Source organism: Stegastes partitus, unplaced genomic scaffold, assembly GCF_000690725.1.
Source record: "Stegastes partitus isolate 25-593 unplaced genomic scaffold, Stegastes_partitus-1.0.2 Scaffold1168, whole genome shotgun sequence".
NCBI classification, from domain to species: Eukaryota; Metazoa; Chordata; class Actinopteri; family Pomacentridae; genus Stegastes; species Stegastes partitus.
In genome coordinates, this window is record NW_007578899.1 from 202,353 (window position 1) to 226,277 (window position 23,925).

Genomic DNA, 23,925 nt, shown 5'->3' on the forward strand with positions numbered 1-23,925 from the left:
TCTGATTAGGTATTTCTCAGAAGAAGAAAGAATCATGAGGTCACTTTACACGCTTAAAGACAAACAGCACGTTACCGTCAGGCCTGTTTTCTTTGAAGACGCTCGACCCAGGCACGCTATGAAAGCTTTTAAAATGCTAGCTTTTCTTTTATTCAATTATTCAAGCAAACTTCATGAGTTAACTAATTAAACTCATCATGTCAGTTTAAAAGACCTCAGGTGAAGGCGGTCGATGTTTAGGAGTTCTGAAGTCTGGAAAAGTCCCTCAGATGTTTAAATCAGGCTTTAAATGCAACTTTAAACACCTTCTCAGCCCTGGAAATAGTGATAAATTAATTGAAAAGCAAACAACTGCAGCTCAGACAGACAGAATCAGAAACAGAGTTTGATTCTGAACACGACAGGCCGACAGTTTCTGCTCCTCAACTCTGATCAGAAAATCACTGCTCATGGGAGGAGTTTAAAGAGTCAACAGTTGCTGAACTTCTCTAGCATTTCTGTATAAAAGCTGATCATGTGACACAATCGAAAGCTCCCGATCAGCTATTAAAAGGGCGTGATGTTGCTCGGTCAGCTTCTGTTGCAACACACGACCAATGACGTCGATAAAAGTGGATTAAACATTCAAGTGAAAGTTTGATGGCGAGGTGAAAACAGATAACTCCATCCTCACAAACCTTCAGAAAACCCATCGTCTACCTGAGACAACATCGATCAAACTTCAGTCATCTCTACTGTTGTGATTTCTACTGAGTCAAACCACTCTACTTTAGTTTGATTTTATCTCAAGCAAACAACAAAAAAACAAGTTTTCTGAAAATGTACTAAAGTGGAGTTTTTTGTTTTTGCAAATGAACCAGGTCGATGGTTTCCACACACCGTCTTCAGGACACACAGCACACAACCGTGTTACCACAGAATCCAAGAAGTCGGCTACGTGGTATCAGAACCTAGTTTCAGGTCTCGTATGCACTTTCTCAATTCCCCTTGGAATAGAGGAACCTGACAAACTGCACCCTGGGATTGGAACGACCCCAACTTCATGAATCCACTCGCCGAAACCTCCGCCAGAGACGAGCCTGCGCGGTGACATGAAGTTACTGCACCTGTCACGTCCAAACACCAACGGACTCGGTGGTCATTAACATCGAATGTTATCGTCGATAATATTTTGCAGCTTAACTCTGTGACAGATAAGCCATCCCAACTCCTAATTTACACTCAGACAGCGCCTCACCTCTCTTCTCCCTGCTGCATAAAAAAAAAAAAAAAAAAAAGATTTCCACAATCATCTTCTAACAGTATGTTCAACTAGAAACCACACTGTCATACTCCCTGTGTGAAAGTGGAGATATGCAGATATCTGATTATGGGGTACAGGCTGCTAGCTGCAGTGACAGCTGTGCCACAGTGATAGGTGGGCGACACAGCAATGTTAACGTGTGATTGTATGCCAACGGGCAATATTGCCCAAAAGTTAAACTGCAGCCAACTTTTCCACACTGCCAACTGGTTGGTGGTTGTCAGGCTGTCCAAAGGATCTGAGTGCTTCAACTCTAACAGAAAATAAGTGGATTTTTCACAACTTGGGATAGTTGCTTAAGCAGTTTACATTATGAGACGCATTTTACGCCGTAACACACGTTGTACACTGAGTTAGCGTCGACAGGTGACGTGCACCACGTTGGTCATCTTTGTTAGAATGCAACACTCTGCTGGTGAACCTCAGCTCCTGGCTTTCACAGGGATATTACTTCCACACATGGCAGCAGCACCCCCCACCACCAGCAGGATAACGTAGCTCGCCGCGCTGCAAAAACAGGAACAGCTTGAGAAACACGACAAAGAGCCCAAAGCCTCCAAACTCCCCAAATTCCAACCTGATAGCATCCGCATGATGCATGCAAACAATCTTAATCCACAGAGTCCCCACCTTGCAACCCAAAGGAGGACCTGCAGTCACCATCCTGGAGCCAAACACCCCCACACAGGTCCTGTGTCCTCGTCTTGGGGGCACAAAGGGGACCTAAACAATATCAAGCAGGTGGTTTTAATGTTGTGGCACATCAGCGCATCTCTGTGGCTCAGCTGTCCATCTCCATCCTCCTCCTCCTTTCTCATCTCCTGCAGCCAGCTGTGCGTTGTGCAGGAGCAGAGAGTGGAGGGAAGAGGAGGGCCGGCCTCCAGGGAGGCTTGGAGTGGCCACTCCACGACCAGCCTGGAAGGCACTCGGGCAGCCATGGTTGCCTTTGTCTCTCAGTCCAATCTGGCCACCTCGTCTCTCCCATCCACCCATCTCTCCCAGAGCTTCCTGCCTGCCTGTGTTCCTGCTGCCGCCTCTCACGTTACAGTAGAGCCAGGCCTCAATGGCTGTTGCTCAGAGAGCAGAGAGAGTCCCATCTGGACCATAGGGGAGACTGAAAAGAGGCAGGAGGTGGACAGAGGGAGAAAGATAGCAACGGAGCAGATGTATTTCAGACAAGGCCAAAGACTGGTTAAATCAGGACTACCTTGATGCAGTTTCTCAGTTAGTGAGCAAGAAAAGATCCAAAGCCGAGCACACAGGACCTGCAGAGGACATGGAGCTGGTTCTGTGAGCTGATCGCTAAACGCAGCTTAAATGACTGTTTAGTCAGATTATTGTGATTGCACTGAACAGCTTTTTAAACATGAATATTGACACGTGAGGCTGCAAACTGAACATCTTTAGGTTGTGTTTGGATAAAACAAAAATTCTGAAGATGCTCTTTATCATTGTGACGTTTTCTTGCATCATGCACCAGCAGACTCAGGGCTGCACGTTGGTGGATAAATCCATCCCGCTCAGTGAGCATCCACCCTGCTCTGTTGGCACTGGTGTTCATTTAGGGGCCGATCGACCCTCTTGTGCACTTCATCAGCACATCGCTGGTGTTTGGGGGGTTGTTTAATAGCAAACCCCGCCCCGCAGGGTCGACGCTGCTACAAGAGTCCCTGCGCCACTGTTTGATGTGTACACTCCTCCACGCGACAGGCGCGTGGCGGCTCCAAAACGAAGAGGAGAACAGAGCGCGAGACTGTCGTGGGACGGTGGAGAGTCAAACGTTGTTTGGCCGTTATCACGTTGTTTGGCCGGTTGCGCGTAGTTTGGCCGTGGACGCGGAGTGGGAGCGCGGAGTTCTGCGTTTTCTGTGGTTTTGAAAAAGTGCGCGGTTGGTAAATTCAGATTGAACACTAAAATCATCTTAAGTCATGTCGGTTGTTCCTCCTGACGTGCCTTCTTTGCAGATGTTTCGTCGTTTATTTACTTGTTAACATCAGAACCGCGGGAGAAAAACTCCCGTCGTGTTTTACGCGCGTGGGCACGTCTCACGGTAACATCCTCCTGTTGAGTCCGGACTTTAATTTTAGGGCACAGAAAGTTTCTTTCTTCCTTAAAGCTTGTTGTCGTAATTTGAACGTGTGTAAATGACTGTAGATCGGCCTGCTGTTTGCTGTGAGTGGAGCGCAGCTGCAGGGAGGAGGATCAACAAGTTGTCCGGAGCGCAGACTGAGCGACGCCGGGCTGCAGCGCGCACCGCGGCTCCGCTTTGTTTTCTGAACCTTATCTCCTGAACCCAAACTAATAGGTTGGTGACCGGGGGAAAGAAATGGGTTATACAGAGGCTTCTATTTGTTCGCTGGGCCCGAGGAATGTTTGTGCAGTTGTGCAGGGGCAAAAAGAAACTTTAGTGAAACTTGAGGGAAAAGGCGAGCAGCTGTGAGTGAGCCTGGGATGCAGTGGAAAAGTTTGGATCTCAGACTTTGTGGAGATTCTGCCTTAATCTCTGCACACATCTGGGCCAGTGGTGAACTTTGAAACTGGGTCAGATTTCACTGAGGTTGGACATCACAGTGGCACATCTGGACACAAGTGTCAAACATGTGAAGAAGCTCTTTGAACAGTGAAGGTGCCACAAACCTAAAGACAAAGTTTTTGAATTTAGTTTTGTACGTTTTCTTTTCTTTTCCCCCTGAAAATAAACTTTTATAATTGTAAATATGCCTCCAGCTGATATCTTCTCACAATCTCACATATTAAGGGAAGAAAAAAGACATTTGGTTCCATACATAAAAGATTATGGAAACAATGAAAGGAACAAAATCTTAGGTTTCTCTGGTGGAGGATAAATTCAGCTTAAAGCAGCAGTAATGCAAAGTAACATGACTCTGCATCAAAAGTAAAAGCACAATAGACTTTAAAAAGCAACTTTTTAATTAGAATTCTGTCCTTTTGTTTTTTCTTCTTGTTAACATAAACATAATTCAAAATATGCCAAATGTGTATTAAATCTCTCAGTCTGGGTTAATTCTAAATACATCTCAAGCATATTTCAAAACAAAAATAAAGAAATTATGTTTATCTGTTCCATACATTAAAGTTCATGGCAATGATGAAGGGAAGAACATGTTGGATTGGATGATGTGTCAGCATCCAAATAACAGCAGCAGTAATGCAAAGTAAAATAACAATCCTGCATTGAAAGCAGAATTGCAAGATACTTTAAGACAAATTTTGGAATTAAGTTTTGTACTATTTTCACTCCAAAACAAGTTAATGTGATTGTGCCTGATTTCTTCTCTCAGTCTGGTTAAAGACAAATAGAAGTGAAAAGTATTTTAGAAAACAAAAAATAGTCATTTCGGTCCCTTATATGGTAGAATATGGCAACGAATAAAAGAAGAAATAGTTGGATTAAGGGTGTAATCGGCTCCTTTACTTAGAAAGACGCAGCAGTTAAAGCAAAACTACACAGAACAGTCCTGCATTAAATGTGTAACTTAATTAGGTATTTAATCTACGTAAAATCTTTACAGTGCATATGCCTGTAATTATTTACAGTTATTTTAGGAGCCTAATTTGTCTTAAATCCAAACTGTGCCTCATGTTTTGTAACATCATCTTGTTTTCTGTGTAAAACCTTCACCTGGATGTCAGTAAACAGGAGGAGTTACAGGTAGCTTCCCTCTCATCTGTACTGCAGAGAAAAGTAGCATCAAACTGAAATACTCAGGATCCAGAGCAACCCTGCAATTGGGAGTAAATGTTAGTTACATTCCCTCAGTGGTGGAGTCTCAACATTTGTCCCTGAAAGCAGCACCGGCGGCGGCAGCAGCACAGCAGAGTCCCGCAGAGACCCAGACCGGTCTCCCGGTGTTTGAGCCTCCCCGGTTCGGCCCCGCGCGGGTTGATCAGCTGAGAACCACCTCCGACTGACATCCCCGAAACCCCGTCTCCATGGAAACCGCCTCAGCGGCGCCGCGAGGGCTGGCTCGAGGGCTGCTGTGAATGGGGTGACGTCACGGCGCCGGCGCCAGAGAGTCTGCTCCAAAAGGCAGCGCGAGAGAGAAAGAAGGAGGAGAGGAGGAGCAGGGGAGAGGAGAGGGAGAGAGAGAGAGGGTGAGGCTGCCGCTGCTGCTGCTGCTGCTGCTGCTGCCGGTGGTTCGCTCGGCTTTTGCACCGACGTGCTCTTGCGCCAATTCATCACCTGTCTGTCAGGCATCAGTCAGGGGCGACGCGTACACAGCTGCGGAAGCGAAAGGAAGAAGGGGAGAAAATGGAAAAATCCTATTGCACCAGATGTGGACACAGACTGCAGGAGCTCCAGATTATATTAGAAATGCATAAAAAAAAAAAAAAGCAGCACACAGGATCGTCAGACAGCTGACGGAGAAGCTGCCCCGTGAACAGAACCGCGCGTAAAAACAATGGCACAGATGGTGTTTTGCTGGATTTAAAATAAAAAATAAAAAAAATATATCCTGCAAAACATTTTTTTTTCTGATAATTTTTTACTGCCGAGCATTTCCGGACTCAAAAAAAAAATCATGATTAATTATTCTGGGTTAGAGCGATTTTCTTTTCCAAAGCCTGGTTGGGCTGCTCAGGAAGATCCAGTCTGCCTTAAACTGCTTTTCCTCTTGTCCATTATAGCTATGGGATTATTTTGGCTTTTGGGATTTCTTTGTTTCGTCCTTTCAGCTGAATTGTCCTGCAAATATTTGAATAAACCAAAAACATTAAAAGTCTTCATGTCTTACGTAAAGTCTCAGAAGCATTCAAGTCAAAGTTTAACACCGATCTGCTCATTTTCCCCACATTGATTCATTTCCATCAATTTAATCCACAAAGCCAAAAAAAATCAAGCACATCACAACAGTCTACAAATGCCCCGGGGGGCAATTACTTAGTGCAGTATCAAACAGCCCCCGTCACCTCCAGCTGAAGAATGAAGCGTGTAATTCCTACAAACAAATGGCTCATTCAGAAAACATTAAAGTGTCAATTGTAGTTAATCACCTCCTCACTCGTTCAGATATGAAAGGACGTCTGCAGGCCACGACCAAATGCACTCTGACACACAAAAACACTCAGGTGGCGACCATCTAGTGGTGCGCAAAAATGGACCTTTTTACGCAAAAATACGCATCCATAGCGGAGCCACGGTGCGCACAGTGGAGCTTCGATTACTACCAGACATACTGTGATGATAAATGAACTGAAGTCATCCATCAGCTCACACTGGATTCACCTTCTGATCGACGCACCACGTCGAACATTTTGGAGAACTTCAACACACACTTTGCTGTGGTGAATTAGGAAAATAAAAAAAACAGGAGAACTGTAGATTTCAGTCTCTTCATAAAGTCATAAAGGTCTCCAAACTTAAGTGCTGCACTGAGGCTCATTTTCTCCACTCATGTGTGCGTAAAAAGAAACTAATTTCTCTGACCACGTTCTTGGTGGAAGCTGTTCCGATGAGCCACATTTTCCTCACAGAGGCTCTATCAGTTTTCTATTCAGCCTCAGACATTTGCTTTCACACCGGTCCGGGCTGGTGTGAATTAGGAATCATCAGGCGCGCCTGATATGGTCCCCATCATCACCGCTCCACACCTCCAAACAGCACACATCACCTGGACGTGTTGGAAGCTTGGCTGATTGGGAATACGATGTTGTTCTGCCAAAAACTTCTCATCACACACTTGCACTGTCCAGTAGATTTATTATTATGGATTATTCTGACTGTTTCTGATTTTTAAACACACCTTTCCAAACGCACTGATCTTTATTGCAGGATTTTTAAAAACAGTCTGATTTAAAACGTGCATGCAAAAGGCAGTGGAGCGAGTTCACGCCTCAGCCGCTGTCAACTGACATCCATGTGAACCATTAATTTTCTTGATCAGAAACAGGTAAGGGCTTAATTTTCCAAATTGCCCACCGGAGCTGCTGAAGCGCCCTCTGGGTTCCGCCTCCAACATGCGTTGCCACTGGTAACGCGGCGGAGAAGGGGCGGGAGCTGAGCGAGAGGAGCCAATGGGAGGACGGGAAGGCGTTGAGCGACGTCCGGGCTGCGTCCAATCAGCGCGTTTGACCCGCCCGTGTCGCATGCCCAGCCTGCTGCCTATATAAAGCACACTGACAGCTAGGTAATCCAGTCTGATCGCCGATCGTCTGGCAAAAACAGGACTTAAAAGAAGCGAGATATCGACACAAGCTGAGAAAAAAAACAACCCTCTCGTCGCTTTAAACTTAACACTGACAAAAACAACAACAATGAAAGCAATAAGCCCCGTGCGATCCTTCCGGAAAAGCAACGCGAATTTATCAGAGCACTCCTTGGGAATCTCTCGGAGCAAGACCCCGGTGGATGACCCGCTCAGCCTGCTGTACAACATGAACGACTGCTACTCCAAGCTGAAGGAGCTGGTGCCCAGCATCCCCCAGAACAAGAACGTCAGCAAGATGGAAATCCTGCAGCATGTCATCGACTACATCCTGGACCTGCAGATCGCGCTGGACTCCAGTGTCGCACTAACCAGCCTGCATCACCCTTCGCGGCCGGGGCAGACTCCATCCAGGACCCCTCTGACCACCCTCAACACAGATATCAGCATCCTGTCATTACAGGTAATTACACCGTAGCTGAGCACGCATCTCGAGCCGGAGAACCACAGTCTGGTGTGTTTGTGAAACATGTTTAGTGGCTTTTCTTTTTTTCTTTTTTTTTTTTTTATTTGTGCGCATAAGCGGTGCGCCTTTCTGTAGCCGATGCGTAACTCGCACAAAATGGCTTGTAGGAAAAGGAAAATGGCATGTTTTTTTTTTCTTTCTTCCTTTTGTTCACAATCAGATGAGGAAGAGATTCGACCTACATAAGACTGTTGCAAACTGCCAGACACCTCGATCGGATGCTGCGTAAAAAAACAAAAAAACAAGAATTAACATTTGGTCTGTTTGTTTGTTTGTTTTCAGTCCCCGGAGTTGCCATCAGAGCTGATGACAGATGACAGCCGGACTCTGCATCGTTAAAGCGGTAAGTAGGCTGTCCTCATGTCTGCTGCTGCATTCTGTCCAGGGCTTTTAGGCTCCGCTACAGCCTGTCTCCCAGTCTGCTGGAGCAGAATGGGCTAGAATTACCATTTACCAATCCATTTGTTCCCTCGCTAATGTCGTCTCAACGTTGCTGTAATGGTCCCAATATGTTTTGTGTGTGTGTGCGTGTGTGTGTGTGTGTGTGCATGAGAATGCGCTGCGACACTGGGGCGTCAGTTATGACAAGGGGACGGACCAGTTGGCTTCAAGTCAATTTCTGGATCGTATTTATGTCAAACTAAAAAAAAAATTAAAAAATGTGCGTTAGGAAAAGGTGACCCAGATTAATCTCCTCCTGTGTCCAAAGATATTCAGCCGCCAGATATTTAGATCTACGTGTTTTTGCGTTGGAGTTTAGTGCAATAACAGTGAAGATATTCGCTCCAGGCTGCCTTTTTGGTTTACTGTATATAAGTAGCAGTCGTCAGGGTTGTATTAGACCCTCTTGTGTCTATAATGAAGAGCATCTGCAACAGGAAAATAATGGCTGTTTGGATTACTGGTACTACGATGTCTGCACATAATTGGTACAAGAAGTGGGTAGGCGCCAGCTGAGCGGCAATTACGCTGATTCTTCCCCAGATTGTAGGCTGAAGTTGTGCGAAAAGTGTGTGTGTGTGTGTGTGTGTGTGTGTGAGCCTCCTCCTCCTCCTCCTCACCCTCACCCCCCTCCCTCCCTATCCTCCCTCCTTTCCCTCTCTATGTGTGTGTACATCTGGAGCGCAGCGTTTGCTTAGTATTGGGAGTGTTTGGTTAAATGTTAAAAACTGCGGCTTCCTCCCTGGCGCCAGTCTGTCCGGATCTCTGCCCTGTTTGCATTTTCTAAACACGCCTCTCTTTCTCAATCTTTTGCAGGTGTTTGGTCAAGACGCAAAAAAACACGAGTCACTCACACACACATTACAGGACCTGGGGAGCAGGACTTCCCCCCCCTTCTCTCTCTGTCTCCAGCCCCTCCAAGCCTCTGTCCTCCAGGCCTGGATTTTTTTTCTTTTTCTTTTTTTTTTGACTTTTCATGACGCTGAAATCAAGAGACTTTTTTTTTTTTTGCTTATTATGGGACAATCTTATGTGATGTGTTTTCTGTTTGGACACTTCATTATTTAACTTAAGACTCTTTTTTTATTTTTATTTGTGGGTCCTTTCTGGAAAATGGAAGGCGCGTTATATTCCCGACAGCGGGAGGAAAAACGAGATTATTGTCACAAGGATTATTCCCTCCCTCCCTCCCCCATCTCCTCTCCTCTCCTCACCCACCCCTCCTCACCCCTTGTCTCTCTCTCTCCTCGTTGAAGTCTTCGCTTTTTTGCGGAGGTGGGAACGTGAATAGAACAGACAACTTTTGGTTAGTTACTGTAAAAAGTTTAGTCTTGTCTTGTCAGAATTGTTGGCACATGAAGGACTGGACGTTGTTTAAAGAGGAAGAAAAAAAAAGTTAAAATGAAAGAATGAAAAACCTTGTGAACTCTCAGTCGGGAGTTTATCTTGTATAGTTGCAGGAATTTGACACTTCTGCAAAAGTGTAATGTTGTACTTAATTATGCTGAAACTTTTTATAAAAGTAATGTAAATTGTACCTTTTTATACAAAATAAATCAAAAACGCAAGTTGAACATGTTTCATTTGGGGGAGAAGCACCACAGCTTTGGGGATGGTGGAGGTGGTGGTGTTCTGGGGATGTGTGAATACATTAAACCGGTGCGTAAAATCAGTGACCCAGCTGTGCGTCCAGCTGACTCTCTCATGATGGGGGTATGACCCGCGCTGAATGTATAGAGAACATGTGAGGCACTTCACCACAAATCCCACAACAAAGTGTCCTTATCAGACCTGCAGTATGTGACCTATAATAGTCCAAAACACAGCGTCAACATTCCCCCCTCAAGGCAAACACGACCTGGAGGCGCGCGGTTGCATAAAAGCGTATTTAGGGCGCACTGACTGACTGCACTTTTACTTTCTCACATGCTATGTAAAGTAAATAGGATTAAATGGTTTAAAGTGGCAGTCTGAGCCATTTACGCACTGTGCAGAGACTGCGTGGCTCCAGAAGGTTGACAGCTCTGGAGGTGAAACAGGGTTTGCGATGCGTTACTGATTCCATAATGTTCAACCTTATTCCTTATTGGAGGAATTGTTTTTGTATACATTTTTTTAAAAACCGAATTTGAAGTGAAAAGGCCTGTGCTGCTTTTTAGTTATTGTTAAAGTTGGCCGGTTGCAGGTAAAATTGGACAGCGCTGGTGCGTAAAGTTTGGCTTTATCAGCCGCGTGAAATTACCTGTGAAAAATGAGCAGATAATATAAAAGTGAACCAAAAAGATGGAGGGGATGTACTTACTGGTCCAGGTGCTGAAACACCTGAGGGAGTTCATGATCACCAAACAGCCCAGGTAAAGTCTTGAAGTCCACCTGGTCCGTCCTGTATTGTAGAGGAGGCATCAAAGAGCTAAACTGACTGGGGTAAAAAGGGCAGAGGGTGGTTAATACGAGCCGCCGGGTGTCATAATTGGCACCACGTAGTGAAAACCCATCTCCTCCTTTACAGTGCAGCATGGCTTCTCAAATGTTTTCATACCACTGACTAATGTGTGGAGCCACATTGGATGATTTTACCCCAAGGAGCACTTTGTTGGATGTTTCTTGATCAAGTGTGGAAGCTGTGAGGGAGGAAAAAACACTTCTTACACGACACATGAAAAGCTAGATTAAAAAAAAAAAAACCACACAGTACAATATCACACATGATTTTCAGTTAAATGCAAAAAATATCTTTAAAAAAAAAAACCCTCAAAAGATTTCTTCGCAGGTCCCCGAACCCCACTTTGGGGCTGAAGCTGTTAGTCCTCAGCAGTTTATCACAGTGACAGGCAGCGTCCATGCAACGAGCCCTCAGCACGTTTGTATGGAGAGTGCGCCATCTATCGGATAACAAAGATGCTGCCAGGGACGACCTCCCTTTGCCTGTCAACCTTTCCCCCCTCTCTTAAATAAAAAAATAAAAATATGAAACAGATAAAATAAAATAAAATGTGCAGGGTTCTTGTTTTTTTTTCCAGCAGACGATTAGTAGTTTACTAAAACTGCACAAACACAAACAGATTTTCCTGCAAGAAAATGCATCAGACTGATTTCAAGGGTCCAGCACAGCCAAACATTTATTGATCAACACTTTCACCAAATACTTTGGAAAAGACAAACACCGCTTTGGAGTCTAGTTCATGCAACTTGTTCTACCGGGGAAGCTACCGACACCGTCTACGCAGATCTGTTTCACTACACACAGCACAACACGCTTCGGAGACACAAGGCTTCAGTAACAAGAGCTTTCCGTCGTCACTAACTTTCCTCAAGTAACACGTTAATATGTAAGCATTCCTGCACAACACGCACAAACGTCACGCCACTGCACCACGTTCATTTAGGAAATAAGTTACACGTCCAATCCAAACATGAGAGGTTCAAACTCTTCGTAACATAAGAGGAACTAATCCTAAATGTTTTCGGTAACATTAAAAGTGTAACATGTGACCTTTATATAGAGGTGATTATTATTATTATTATGTTTTTGACCTACCAACTATTTAAATCTTTTCGATGCACTAACCTTTTCAGAACACAGATATCTACTCTAATTCTTTGGGACAACATCAGCAGTACAACCGAGCCACCGACAACATCAACAACAACAGCCTACACGACCCTTCTTGGAACAACAAACACATATGGCTTCTCAGAGGACGCTCTCCCGCTCGTCTCCCAGGCTGATGGTGCGCAGGTTCTGGTTGTGGTGGATGGTGGCAGCCGTGGTGTTGGCGGTGCTGCTGCCAGGGGTGATGATGACAGCTGGCGAGACGATGCTGGAGGAGGGGGAGGTGCTGGACTCTGTGATGTTAGCCTGCTGCTGGTGGCTGTTGTTGGTGTTGGTGTTGGTGTCGGTAGGGCTGCTGGTGTTGTTGTTGAGGGTGGTGTTGCTGGCGGTGCGGTTGAGGTTGCTGACCCCGCTGGACGGCCACCCCTCATCTGGGCTGCTGGCCATTAGGCTGGCTTCGGACGGAGCTTCGGAGCAGATGGACATGCGGGCCACGGTGGCGTCCTGTAGGCCGCTCAGGCTGCTGGGGAGGAGGCCCCTCTTCTTCACCAAGCCCTCCAGCTCCAGTTCAATCAGACTGGGCTTCAGGGCTTCTCTCTCTCTGTCGGTGTCTCCTTCGGCCTCCTCCAGGGAGCGGTCTGAGGAGCTGTCACTGGAGCGCATCCCTGAATCGGACGAGTCCTTCTTATCCAAGAGGATTTCGTTGAGGAAGCCAGGCTTGGTCAAAAGCCCAGTGGGCTGGGAGCCTCTGTGGGGAGACAGAGCATCAGCTCTTGCCTCTTTGTGGAGGAGAGGTGTGGTGTTGTCAGCTTCTTCGGGGCCTGAGTCTTCGTCGTTGGGCAGCTTGTGGTAGTATGATCCGGCGCCCTTCTTCCTGCAGCCTGAGGTCCTGGAGGATGAGCTGTGGTCCAGCTTCTCATCCTCTTCACTGATGGGGTCTAGGGGCTGAGCATCGGTCCCTGAGGCAAAATCTGTGGCATCGCTACTCTTGGAGCCTCTCTTGGTGAAGGACTTGCGGCTGTCTTGGTCAGCTCCTTCCTTGGCCTGAGGAGAGGGAAGAGGATTCAGAGAGGAGAACATGAAAATATGCAGTATCCTGTGCTGTTGGCCTCTGAGAGGCCTCTCAAGAGGGGATTCCTCTTGCTACCTTTAGTGCCAAGAGAAACAAAGAGTAAAGCCAATAATTAAGAAACGCAAGAAGCAGCGATCTCCACTTTCCCAGCTCAGACTGAGACTCTTGCCGTTACACAGGCCACAGAAACATAACTTTTAAAAACACAAGTTGTAGAACATACAGACTGACCTCAGAACCATGTCTACACAAGTTAATGACAACAGCTAATGGTATCTGTTCCTGTAATCTGACAGCGACGGTTCATCCTGAACTATTTCTGTCATCAGTGATGCGACGATAAAACCGTGACAGCGTACTTGTGACTGTCCACCCACCCCTTTGTCCTCTGAGCTGGCAGCCTGAAGGAACTGTCCGGGGTGGGGCTGGACGGGCCGCTCTCCCCCACTGCCGGACATCTCCAGCTGGGCCATCTGAGCGATGTACTCCCTGTAGGCATCACGATACTCAGCCTGCTGCTTGTCTGTCAGCTTGCAGATGTCATTAGAGGATTCCTGGGAGTTTAGGCTGGACATGCTTGAAGTGCGGTGATTTGCCACCTGACAAGATGAGAGAAAAGTTGGGATGGTGTGCAAAGATCTTGCTGTGTTTGCTGAGAAATATGTTTGTCACAGTTTTCATCGTGTTGTGGTGGTTTGGGACGTTAACCCAGAGAGCGAGACAGCTAAATATAAAGATACAAGTCACGTTGACTAAAATATCGTGCCATAATTAGATCCGCATCTGAAGAATGATTCAGAATATGACAACTGGATAAGGTGAAGAAGTTACTGACAAAGAGTGCAGATGGAGCGGCAGCGCTGTGTTTTCAGCGTTGGGTTTAAATTTGAAACAAATCACAAAGTGAGATCATATAAAGCAGCAGCACAGCCAGCTGTCTATGTGCGAGTGTTTGCTCGTGTCTCGGAGATTTTGCAAACTGGGAACACGGAAGGTAAAAATGGCGAACTGGGGGCCCTCTGACACCTTTTGGTGAGCGGCAGTGTTAGTGTGTATTTTTAATTCTGCCAAATTCAAGAGCACCGTGAGCTTCCTCTGCCGTGCTCTTTTCTTACTCGAAACCACATTAACGTGAAACCACCGAGGTCCTTATAGCACACTGTTCTGGTGCACGTGGACACATCGCCATCCGACAGTTTGGGGTGTGACCTTTCCACGCGTGTGCCATTTGCAAGTGTTGCACGCTCACACTTAAGCTTCAAGAAGCGACGTAAACGCTTGTTGTCTCTGTTGCACATCTATACGTGTGAATATAAAGCGACTGTTTGTCTGGTTACAACTTCCGCTGTGATATATTTGAACCAAACTCCCGACGCAGACTGACCGGCCAGTGTGAGTGTGAGTTGCTGTTGCGTCTCGGAGGCTCCTCCAGCCCCACTCCGCTGAGCTCCTCGAAGCTGAGGTTGAGGCTGAAGGTCGCCGCTTCGTGCTGGGCTCCTCCTGAGCGTCTGCTGGGCTCCCCGTGGTGCACGCTGCTGCCCTGCTCGCTAGCAGCGCGGGATTCATCCTGGAGCACCGCCTGGCTTTCGGCATGCCGCTGCTCAATCACCTTATGAAATACATTTAATATTTTAGATAAACCAGTGACTTTACTTCAGGACATTGTTAAGTTAACTGTAAACAATTTGATCAAAGCACGTGACACACTAAACAAGTATGTTAAACAGCAACAACAACTAAAGTGTGGGCTTGTGAAAGGAGAATCTGGAGCTGGTTGTTGAGTAAAGCCATTCAGCTGTGCCATCCTCCCCGACAATAACCTCCCTTCATCCAGATATCAGTCGGCCATCTTGAACCAGATGGATGTGCTGGCTGCATCCTGGCAACACAACACTGGTTTTTACATGGAGCCATAAGGCCACTGCACTTTCCAGCTGCTTCTATGCGAGCTCTGCATCGGATCTCCGGTAAAACACGACCAATCGGGGGCTCTGCTTTGGCATTAGGAGCACAGACTGACATTTGATGAAGTGGAGCTGGCTACATGTGTAAGTGATTTCAGCCCCGGCTCAGCTGACTGGACTCCTGGCTGACTGACTAGCGCCCTTCTCGTAATACGGATAATAAAATCTCTATCCCAATATCTCAGTGCAGCACAAGATGTCTTATTATGAGATACTGTCTTGCTTGGTTGTGGAATAAACCAGAGCTGACATATATCAACAGAAGGGCACTGGCAGAGCTAAGTGTCTGCAAAGGATCACACAGCGAGGAGAATGTACGCCACTGAGAACAAACCGTATTTCAGGTCTTTACTCCAGAGCAGTGAAGGGGTGGTTGATATTTGTGCTCGCTGGAGTGATGACACTTTCTTTATCGGTTTAAAGACGGCCCATTTCTTTTAACAAAAAGCAACAACAGCAATCTTCAATCTCAGCCCAGTTCTAAAATTATATATTACACAGAGTCTCACCATCCCCCTGAAGAGCTGCCAGTCGCCAAAGTTCATCTCCATCTCTTTCTTCAGCTCGTCCAGGTTGCAGTGAGTAAGCACCCGGCCATTTATATTAGCCTGCAGTTGACAGAAAAGGGTTTGTTCACAGGTTAATTATGAATGTACCAAACAAGTGGAGAGACAGAGCAGAGGGAACAAGAAAGCCACACAAAGACAATTAAACCATCTTTAAAATTCAAACCTTCTTGATGGTGGAGTTGTACTGAGACAGCATGTTGGGGTCGAGTCCATCAATCTGTCTGAGACGCTCGCACACCGCATCCGTGTTCAGGGAGCTGAGCAGGACTGCGGGACAGATCTACGCAACATCACACATAAATGTACAGTTAGAAACGGCACATTCGGACAGTTTTCATGAATTAAGGCTACCGGGGGAAACTCACACACACACACTCGGTCAGAGCAACTCATCACTCCTAACACATTGATTAGGGCAAATCGAGCAACAATTCCTGGCAAGGAGACGTGCGGGCCTGTTACTGCGAGGCACACGGAGGCGCAAAACCACAATCCCACACAGTAATTCTCTCTATCAGTCACACAGTGTAAGTGTAAAAGTAAACAAGGCTGCCAACCTATCCAAATACACCGTTACCTGCTCTTATTCTTTTCCCTCTGTGTATATATAAGCGTATGAAGTGTGTGCACAACACTTAAGGGATGGAGTCTGAGAGCCGCCGCCGCCGAGCCGCACTGGAGCGGCCGCCGCGGTCGAGCAGCTCCGGGCCTCGATGTGACTAATACCAGCCGCCTGCTGACGCTGTCCAAGGCCTCACAGAGAGCCAACATGCCACACGCTGGCACCAGAACCAAACAAACCTCACCCGCCCTCCTTTATCCCACTCACCCCTCTCCCCCCCCCGGCTCTTGCTCGTCTTTGTGACAAGCAAAAGTTCTCGTTCCTTCCTTCTCTCCCTCCCTCCCTCCCTTCCTTCCTTCCTTCCTTCCTTCCTCTCGCATTCCTTCCCACTCAGCCTCCTGCGTCGACCTCCTACTTTCTTTTCCATCCCTTTCTTTCTCTCTCTCCCCCCATCTTCTGCTCCACCCGGCTATTAGCACCATTAAGACGCGGCTTCAGACTAAGCCCCCCGGCTTTGTTTCTGGTTTCGAGGGAGAGAAGAGCAGAGCTTAGCCGGACTGTGAGTGGTTGTTAGACAAAAAAAACAATCAGCTCTTACAATACAGTACACAACAGTAGGTGCCAACTTTCTGTAATGGAGGAGATGAAGACCAGCACTCGGGGAGTTTAACTACTGTTCACATCCACACGGTCGAGGTGTTACCAAAGAATGAGTCTATGTTAGTGAATCTAACAGCTACCACAAGTCGTTTTGCATTGACTTCAATGTAATGTGTCTGAATAGTAACTTCCTTCTACGGCATGCTGGGTAGTAATGAACCGATGCGTTAGAGGTGAGGGAGGGAGAGGTGAATGGAGAAAGTGCGGCGATGAAGGTAGCCATGAATTCAAACGAGTACCTGCTTTAATTTGTAAGGCATCGACTTTAAATGCTTGATAAGGAGACAAAAAAAAGCAGACGGACAAGTAGTCAGACAAAAATACGGACAGACATTTATAACACTACGAATCCAGGACTGTACCTGTGAAAAAAAACACACACACAAGGTGGGGAGGCAGAAATTTACAAGACAGACTGACAAGCGGAGAGACAGTAGCACACATGTTGAACTCATCATCAGGGGACAGGAGAGACACTGACAACAGCTCAGACATTTATCTGTCTCACAGCAGGGGAGGAGACGGCTCCTTAACAGCGGCAACGCAGCCAGCCAGCCAGCGCCTGGAAAAAGAAGAGGCTATTGGAAGTCGAATTATTAGACAAGGAGATTTTGTTTTCACTGGAGTCAGCTGGCTTTCTGCTGCCATAATCTTCGCAGACAGAACGGATTGCGGAGGACACGGAGACAGAGAGAAAGACCCGCCGAGAGAATGAGTCGTCTCTCTCGCTCTGAAAAAAGCAGAAGTTTCAATTCGGGAAAGGCCTTGAATGCGGCTCCTTGATTCAGACGGCAAGCGCGTCTTCTAAGAAAGTGAGTGAGGGCATGAATGTCTGCGGGTGTGTCTGCTTGTGTGCCTGTGTGTTTGTGTGAACCCTCCCAGTGTGTGTGTGATAAGACTGTAATTACAGCTGGGCTGAGCTCAGGGCAGAAGGATGGGGAAGAGGAAACAGAGCTCTGTGAGGGAGGAAGCGTCTTGGTAAGGAGATAAGCTCTACCAGCGCTGGGCTCATTGTCAGTGCATGTGTGTGTGTGTTGCCAGCCCCAACAGTTGCTCTGATGATAATCCCAGCAGCCAGAGGAATCCATACTCGCACTTACATCAGCTAGGCAATTACACTGGGCTAGGCCTGCTTACATATCCAAAGAGCCGCACACATACACATTTGCAGATTTGTGGAAATGCGTTCACACGCGAGGACTATACGGAGAGATTAAGTAGGAAATTAAAAGAGGATGAAAATACGAACATTTACACTGACTGGGAAAGAGAAGGAGGATGATAGGAGGAACAAAATAGGTATAAAAATTCAAGACAGTGATGAAGGTATAAAGGACGGGATTTAAAAAAAAAAATATTAAAGACACAAAAATACTGACAGATCAGAGATTGAGCGAAGGAACATTACACGGTAATCTATATTTAAATCTTTCATACGGCTCCTCTAAATGCTTGCTGGCAGTGCCCTGATAAGTGGCTTTGTGGAGCAGAAATCTCCTGAGAAGTGTTATCATTAAATTGTTCTAATAGTGGCTGCTTTCTCCCGGAACGTGTGGATATCTGGATGTAGAGGTTCACTTCTTTCTCAGTGCAACTTCATACATTCTTCAACAGCACTTCTACATCCATTTATTGTAGGAGAAAACCACAGCATCACACGCGCCGTGCACTGCATGAACTCAGCTGAAAGTCAGCAGCTGTTGATTGAACACGTGTCAGACATGTGTGGGAATCTTTTTGAAGTTATATTCATTTAAGAGAATATGAACTTGCGCCGTACCCACAACAGAGTGAACCTCATTCAACATGTTAGAAATACATGTACTATAGTCTGCAAAAACCACACGGTGCTTTCAATGATTAGTGGGAGGTCACAGTCACACCGGATGCAGCTAAAGTATTTAAGCATTCTGCTGCAGAAGGTGCAGAAGTAATAGCTGACATCTATTCTCTTGGTTTTTTTGTAAACCACAACAACAAAAAAAGCAGCCTGTCAAACACACAGACATGCCTTTTATGGATGCAACACAACAGATTACACATAAGGTATCAGGCCAACAGGCAGATGAGGGACGAGCTTCATATCTGCATTAATGTTGTGCTCCACATGTGCCAATACGTCTACTGATGTTAGTCAGGTTACCATGGTGGGGTCAGAGGGACACGAGGGGAGGCCTTCTCTGGCATCCTCTGCAATAACATCCTAATATGGGTGCAGAGCAGAGACAGAGGAAGGTTAAACGAGGTTGGTTCCAATTTATGGAATAACCTTTCACTCCACTAGGGTCAGGAGCTGGACTGTGGTTGAGCACGGGATTGGTGGGAAATGAGCGATATTTAAATCATCGGGGGTTAAAGTTAAAACATACGCCATCAGATTAAAGAGAGGGAGACAGAAGGATGTAGGAAAGTAGGTAAGAGCAGAGGAAGCGTTAAAAAAAAGAAAAGGAGGTCAGAGTTTGTGGTTTTTTAATGCAGCAGATTGACACAATGGACTCGACAGCACGCGAACCATCGAGTGGTATAAATAACTATATGCATCCTGAGCCCGAGACCTTATAAGTTTAATTATATTAGTCTATAGATAGGACCTCCTTTACAGCTTAAAGTGTTTTAGACGAAAGACAAACCAATGACCACTGCTTACAAACTTCCAATCAGCGCACAATGTCGTTGCATAATCTGAATAAAACTAGCATGTCTGCTGTGAGATGAAAGCAAATGTAATGGACCTCTTCTTTACTTACAAGTCCATTGGCGTCCTGGGGTTGACCGGGTGGTTTAATGGGAGGGCGCGAGGATGAGGGGACATGGTGGGGGTAATGCCGTGGCAGGTGATACACATGATGGGGGAAATAAGGCTACAGAGAACGTGGGGAGAGGAGAGAAGGGGAGGTAGAACAAAATAAAAATCATAAAATCATATGAGGGAGCTCATGCACACAACAACACAAAGTATCACGGGGGAAAAATGTCATCGCTTTACTGCACATTTCACACAGTGGGTCAATGCAAATGTTCGATAACGTGCAGAGAACTGAGCAGCAAAAACAGAAAGACCCTTTTTGGTTGTTGGTACTGGTAATACAGTGCCTGCAAATTCCAGCTTCATTTCATGTAGTGCAGATACCGACCACAATTATTTGGGATGACATTTTCAGCTGAGGAGCAGGAAGACGACGGGTTATCTGAACATGAGTCCCTGTTGTGTCTCACCCGGTTGTAGAAGGGGTGCTGAGGGCCGGTCATTCCACTGAAGTAGGCACTGTGGGGCTGAGGAGGCAGGGATCCGGCAAAGGAGCCTGTCGGGGAGCAGGCGGCTGAGTGCTGGCCGTAACCTGACTGGGGACGGGGCACTGCCTCTTGCAGGGGCAGCGTGGGATAGGTCACCCCTCCTATGTGCATCTGCTCCCTGGCCGCACGGACATCTAAGAGAGGGCAGAGCCGAGGGAAAAACGAACAACGGAAGAAGAGAGAAGGAAGTGTTTATCTGAGATGCTGACGATCTTGTGTTGGCGATGACTATAAAGACCCTTCAGATCCACCCACGCATCAATAATTTAGCTTTATTTCATCATCTCCAGGGAGTTTAGACAGTTGTGAATCCAAAGGAAGAAAAAAAAAAAACCATATCAAACAGCTGACGAACGCAAGAGCAAAATTTCTTGACTCTCAAAACACTGCAGGGAATACAAGAAGAACATTGTTTCCGAGCATGTTCTCCTTATCCAAAATAGACGACAATCAAACAACTAAACACTGAGAAAATGGGCGCAGATGTTACGAATACAACGACCTTCAACTGTGAATTCCATTCTCACTGCGATTTCTATTACTCTGTTTACTCACAAACAGCAGGCGTGCTGATATTCTCTGTTTTCCAAATTATATGCCAGCCACGTGACGATTCTGGCACATGGAGCCCCTTGCTGTCCCTGACAAATAAATTCACCCATGTAAACAAACAAAGCAGACCATGTGAACTCGTAGACATTATCTCATAAGCACTTTGCCACAATTGTTTTCACATAAATCTATTTGACTTCGAGAGGAGTCGAGTAGGAGCTAAGTAAGGAGCTTTGGTAAAACCTCCCAAATTAAAGTTAAATAAGCCCGAAGACAGAACAGAGTGGCTCTGTGTGGCTGGCAAGAAAGTAAGAACCAGAAACAGAAGCAGGCACCAGAATGTCTCCTGGTTATACAAGTGGCTGCTGAATGACACGCTGAGTGAGACCCAATCCAGCCTGTGAACACAATGGGGGCCTTATGATGTGAGTCAGGCTCATGGGCGGGTATCACTGACAGCACTGCCCACTGGCTGGCCACAGGACACTGGGCACCAAGTACCAACTGGTCACAGAGGGAGTGGAGGGAGCGGGATGACTGGGTAGGAGCGTTGGTCACCTTCCGCTCCCCGTGGACACGTGTGGAGGTGAAAACGCCCACACGCTTTTGAGCGCACGCACACACACAAATAAACACATGCTTAACGGACACGTACAGAACGGACACCTACACACTTTTAGGGAAGGAGTCCTGTGCTTAGAGACTGGACGTCTGGTTGTGGAACTTGGTCAGCTGTGGCCTCCGTGACTCAAGGCTGGCTCAATGGAACAGACTTTCTGTGTGTGCGAGTGTGTGTTTTCTGTGGTCTCATAACAGTATGATGCAGCAGCTTCACACTAGGCGTCATTGACACTCCTGTATGGGCTGAATGGACGCTGACGCACGGTAGCAAAAGTACAGCGCCGCTCTGGCTTACAGTTATACTAATGCACTGTTACGTCACCGTAGCTACAAACTGTGAAATTTGGTGCCGCGCTACAGGCAGACTGGTGACAGCGAGCGAAAATATTGTCCCGATTTCACAGTGCTGTAGTGAAAACCTGCTCGACATTTGATTGTTTGGAAATGAGAAGCATGCTGTGGGTTATTGAGAGCCCCGGCAGTGGGCGATTTCAGAGCAAACCCTGCTGCAATGCTATGAGTAATGTCACTGCCAAATGAGCTGGCAGCGAATTCAACAAATCAACTAGAGAACAGTTCTCCATTTCTCCGTGCTATTGTGCAGTGTTGTTGATTTAGTTTATGTTTGGTCACGTGATAACAACCGAACCACACACGTGTCAGCTGAGGATGGTTTTTTTTTGCTGAAGAGGTGGTTGAAAACTTCAGGGGTAACAACACAGTTGGACCGATTATGGTGAAGAATAAACTTTTTTTGCTCCACATTCACAGTTCCCAGATCTCCACTACATAAAACACATTTCGACACGGCAGAAGGAACTCTCCAACACCAGCCTAAAACACCAAATGAGGGAATATCTATTTGGGAGAATGCTAATCCCTGCAGCGGAGCCCAGACACTTGCAGAATTCATGCCAAGTTTATGCTGATTTTGCTATACTGATGGCGTATGGACCTGCTATGATCTCCCTGAGTTTGGGGTCCAGGTTGACGGTGCAGGGCAGGAACATCTCCACATCTCTGGCGGTGAGAACAGGCGTCCGGGAGGAAAGGAACACCTCGAAGCTGCGGATGTCTCCATCGATCTCCAGCAGAGGCTCCACGTCCTTGGTGGTGGGGATGCTCTTGGAGATTCTACGGAGGAGAAAGAGACAAGAACGTACTTATTTAAAGTGATCTATTAAAACACTGATCAAGTCTATTAATCATAAATATTTATTGTAAAGATTTGGAGGCCAAAAATATTTTTGCATCACTGTCAAATTCAGTAGAAAATCTACAGAGAAACGACGTTTTGCTGTGGAAGAGCAGAGACGAGACACCGCACTGCGATGCCTTACTGACGTGTCGACATGTCGCTTTCCACTAAATTGTGACTTGTGCATTCATAGCGGAAAAACACAAGGTTTTACATTCGGATAAAAAAAAAAAAGAAAAAAGAAAAGAGGAAATAGCAAGCTGCACTGTTAAGATTGAAGAGCTATGCCAACGGTCATCATCATCATGAGAGCAGAGAGATAACTGGATTTAGAGAAGGCAAGATAGTCAAAGGGGGGATGTTCGAGGACAGATAGAGTGAGGGATGTTATCTTTTCTCAGCAGAGGAGGAAACCTGAGAAGATGACAATCAGGGTAATTTAGCAAGCAGCAGACGGAAGCGCGTCATGATGCGCTGCGACTGTTAGCATGATGTTTGTTATCGCAGGCCCTAAGTAAACACCGCGTTTGGAGATTGCTCCATTACTGTGTGATGTTGTTTTTCCTGTTTATACTGCGGAGGAAAAAAAAATCCCCGCTATGTATTATATTAATACCATGAGATTAAAACAATTTGTAGACACTGAGTTTAATGTATGGGAAATTATATTTAACCACCCATCGCTCCGAAACTGCACAGACTCTGGAACCGTACGGCACAAACTGAAGCCTAAACCAGTATTTCAGAGGTAGCAACAGCACGTCTGAAATGATGAATACGGAGCATGAATGCTGAAATGCTTTGAGGAGGAAAATCTAATTTCGGCTACACAAGGTTAAAAAAGGTTATCGGTTTAATCAAAGACAGGGTAAAGTGGGGCAAAGGCTACAAGGGATGCAAACACCAACAACCCAGAGCAATCAGTGCATCTCGCTGATCCTATCATTCAGACATGAAAATGTGAAACTTGGAGTGACTTATGACACTGGCCATTCATCACCAGAGTGTGCCGCTCTTATCAGATGAATGAGGAGACTCCAGTGGGGAGCAGACATTTTTCTCATCTCTGCCTCCATTTGTCATTCGAACCCTTCATCATTTTCTCAGTAGATGCTTTTCTCTCTCTGCATCCTGCTTAACCTTCCCTCCTTCTAATTCAACCCCAGCTCACCCTCCTCCCCGCGCATCACCCAGCCCGTGTACTGGTGTGCTCTGTCGTGCCTCAGACCGAAAAAGTTGGGTTTTTCCCCAACGCTGATCTGTTTTCGTGAGCGAACAGAAGCGAGTCTTTCTAAGACTTGATTGGATGATTAGTGCCACTGCTGCAGCACGCTAGCAAAGTCAAGATGAGGTCGGCATCTGGAGTTAGCTCAACAAAGCACACTGTTAGCTAATAATGCAAACTATCAACTAACCTAATGCGGTTAAGATACAGGCAGAAAA

The 23,925-nt window shown here is 46.3% G+C and overlaps 2 protein-coding genes across 2 annotated transcripts; one reads left to right on the top strand and one right to left on the bottom strand.

The window, feature by feature from the left end:
- The first annotated feature begins 7,457 nt into the window (after positions 1–7,457).
- Positions 7,458–10,005, top strand: LOC103368530 (inhibitor of DNA binding 2). The gene is made up of 3 exons (XM_008296934.1): positions 7,458–7,933; positions 8,279–8,339; positions 9,254–10,005. The coding sequence occupies exons 1-2, from the start codon at positions 7,580–7,582 to the stop codon at positions 8,333–8,335; spliced, it is 411 nt and encodes a 136-aa protein (XP_008295156.1). The 5' UTR covers positions 7,458–7,579; the 3' UTR covers positions 8,336–8,339; positions 9,254–10,005.
- Positions 10,006–11,529: 1,524 nt separating this feature from the next.
- On the bottom strand, positions 11,530–22,638 carry LOC103368531 (kinase D interacting substrate 220). The gene is made up of 10 exons (XM_008296935.1): positions 22,625–22,638; positions 22,240–22,418; positions 20,034–20,245; positions 19,565–19,678; positions 18,961–19,020; positions 15,759–15,875; positions 15,536–15,634; positions 14,447–14,671; positions 13,422–13,661; positions 11,530–13,034 (listed from the first exon to the last, which is right to left on the bottom strand). Exons 1-10 carry the CDS (start codon positions 22,636–22,638, stop codon positions 12,132–12,134), a joined length of 2,163 nt encoding a protein of 720 aa, XP_008295157.1. The 3' UTR covers positions 11,530–12,131.
- Between the last annotated feature and the right edge of the window lie 1,287 nt (positions 22,639–23,925).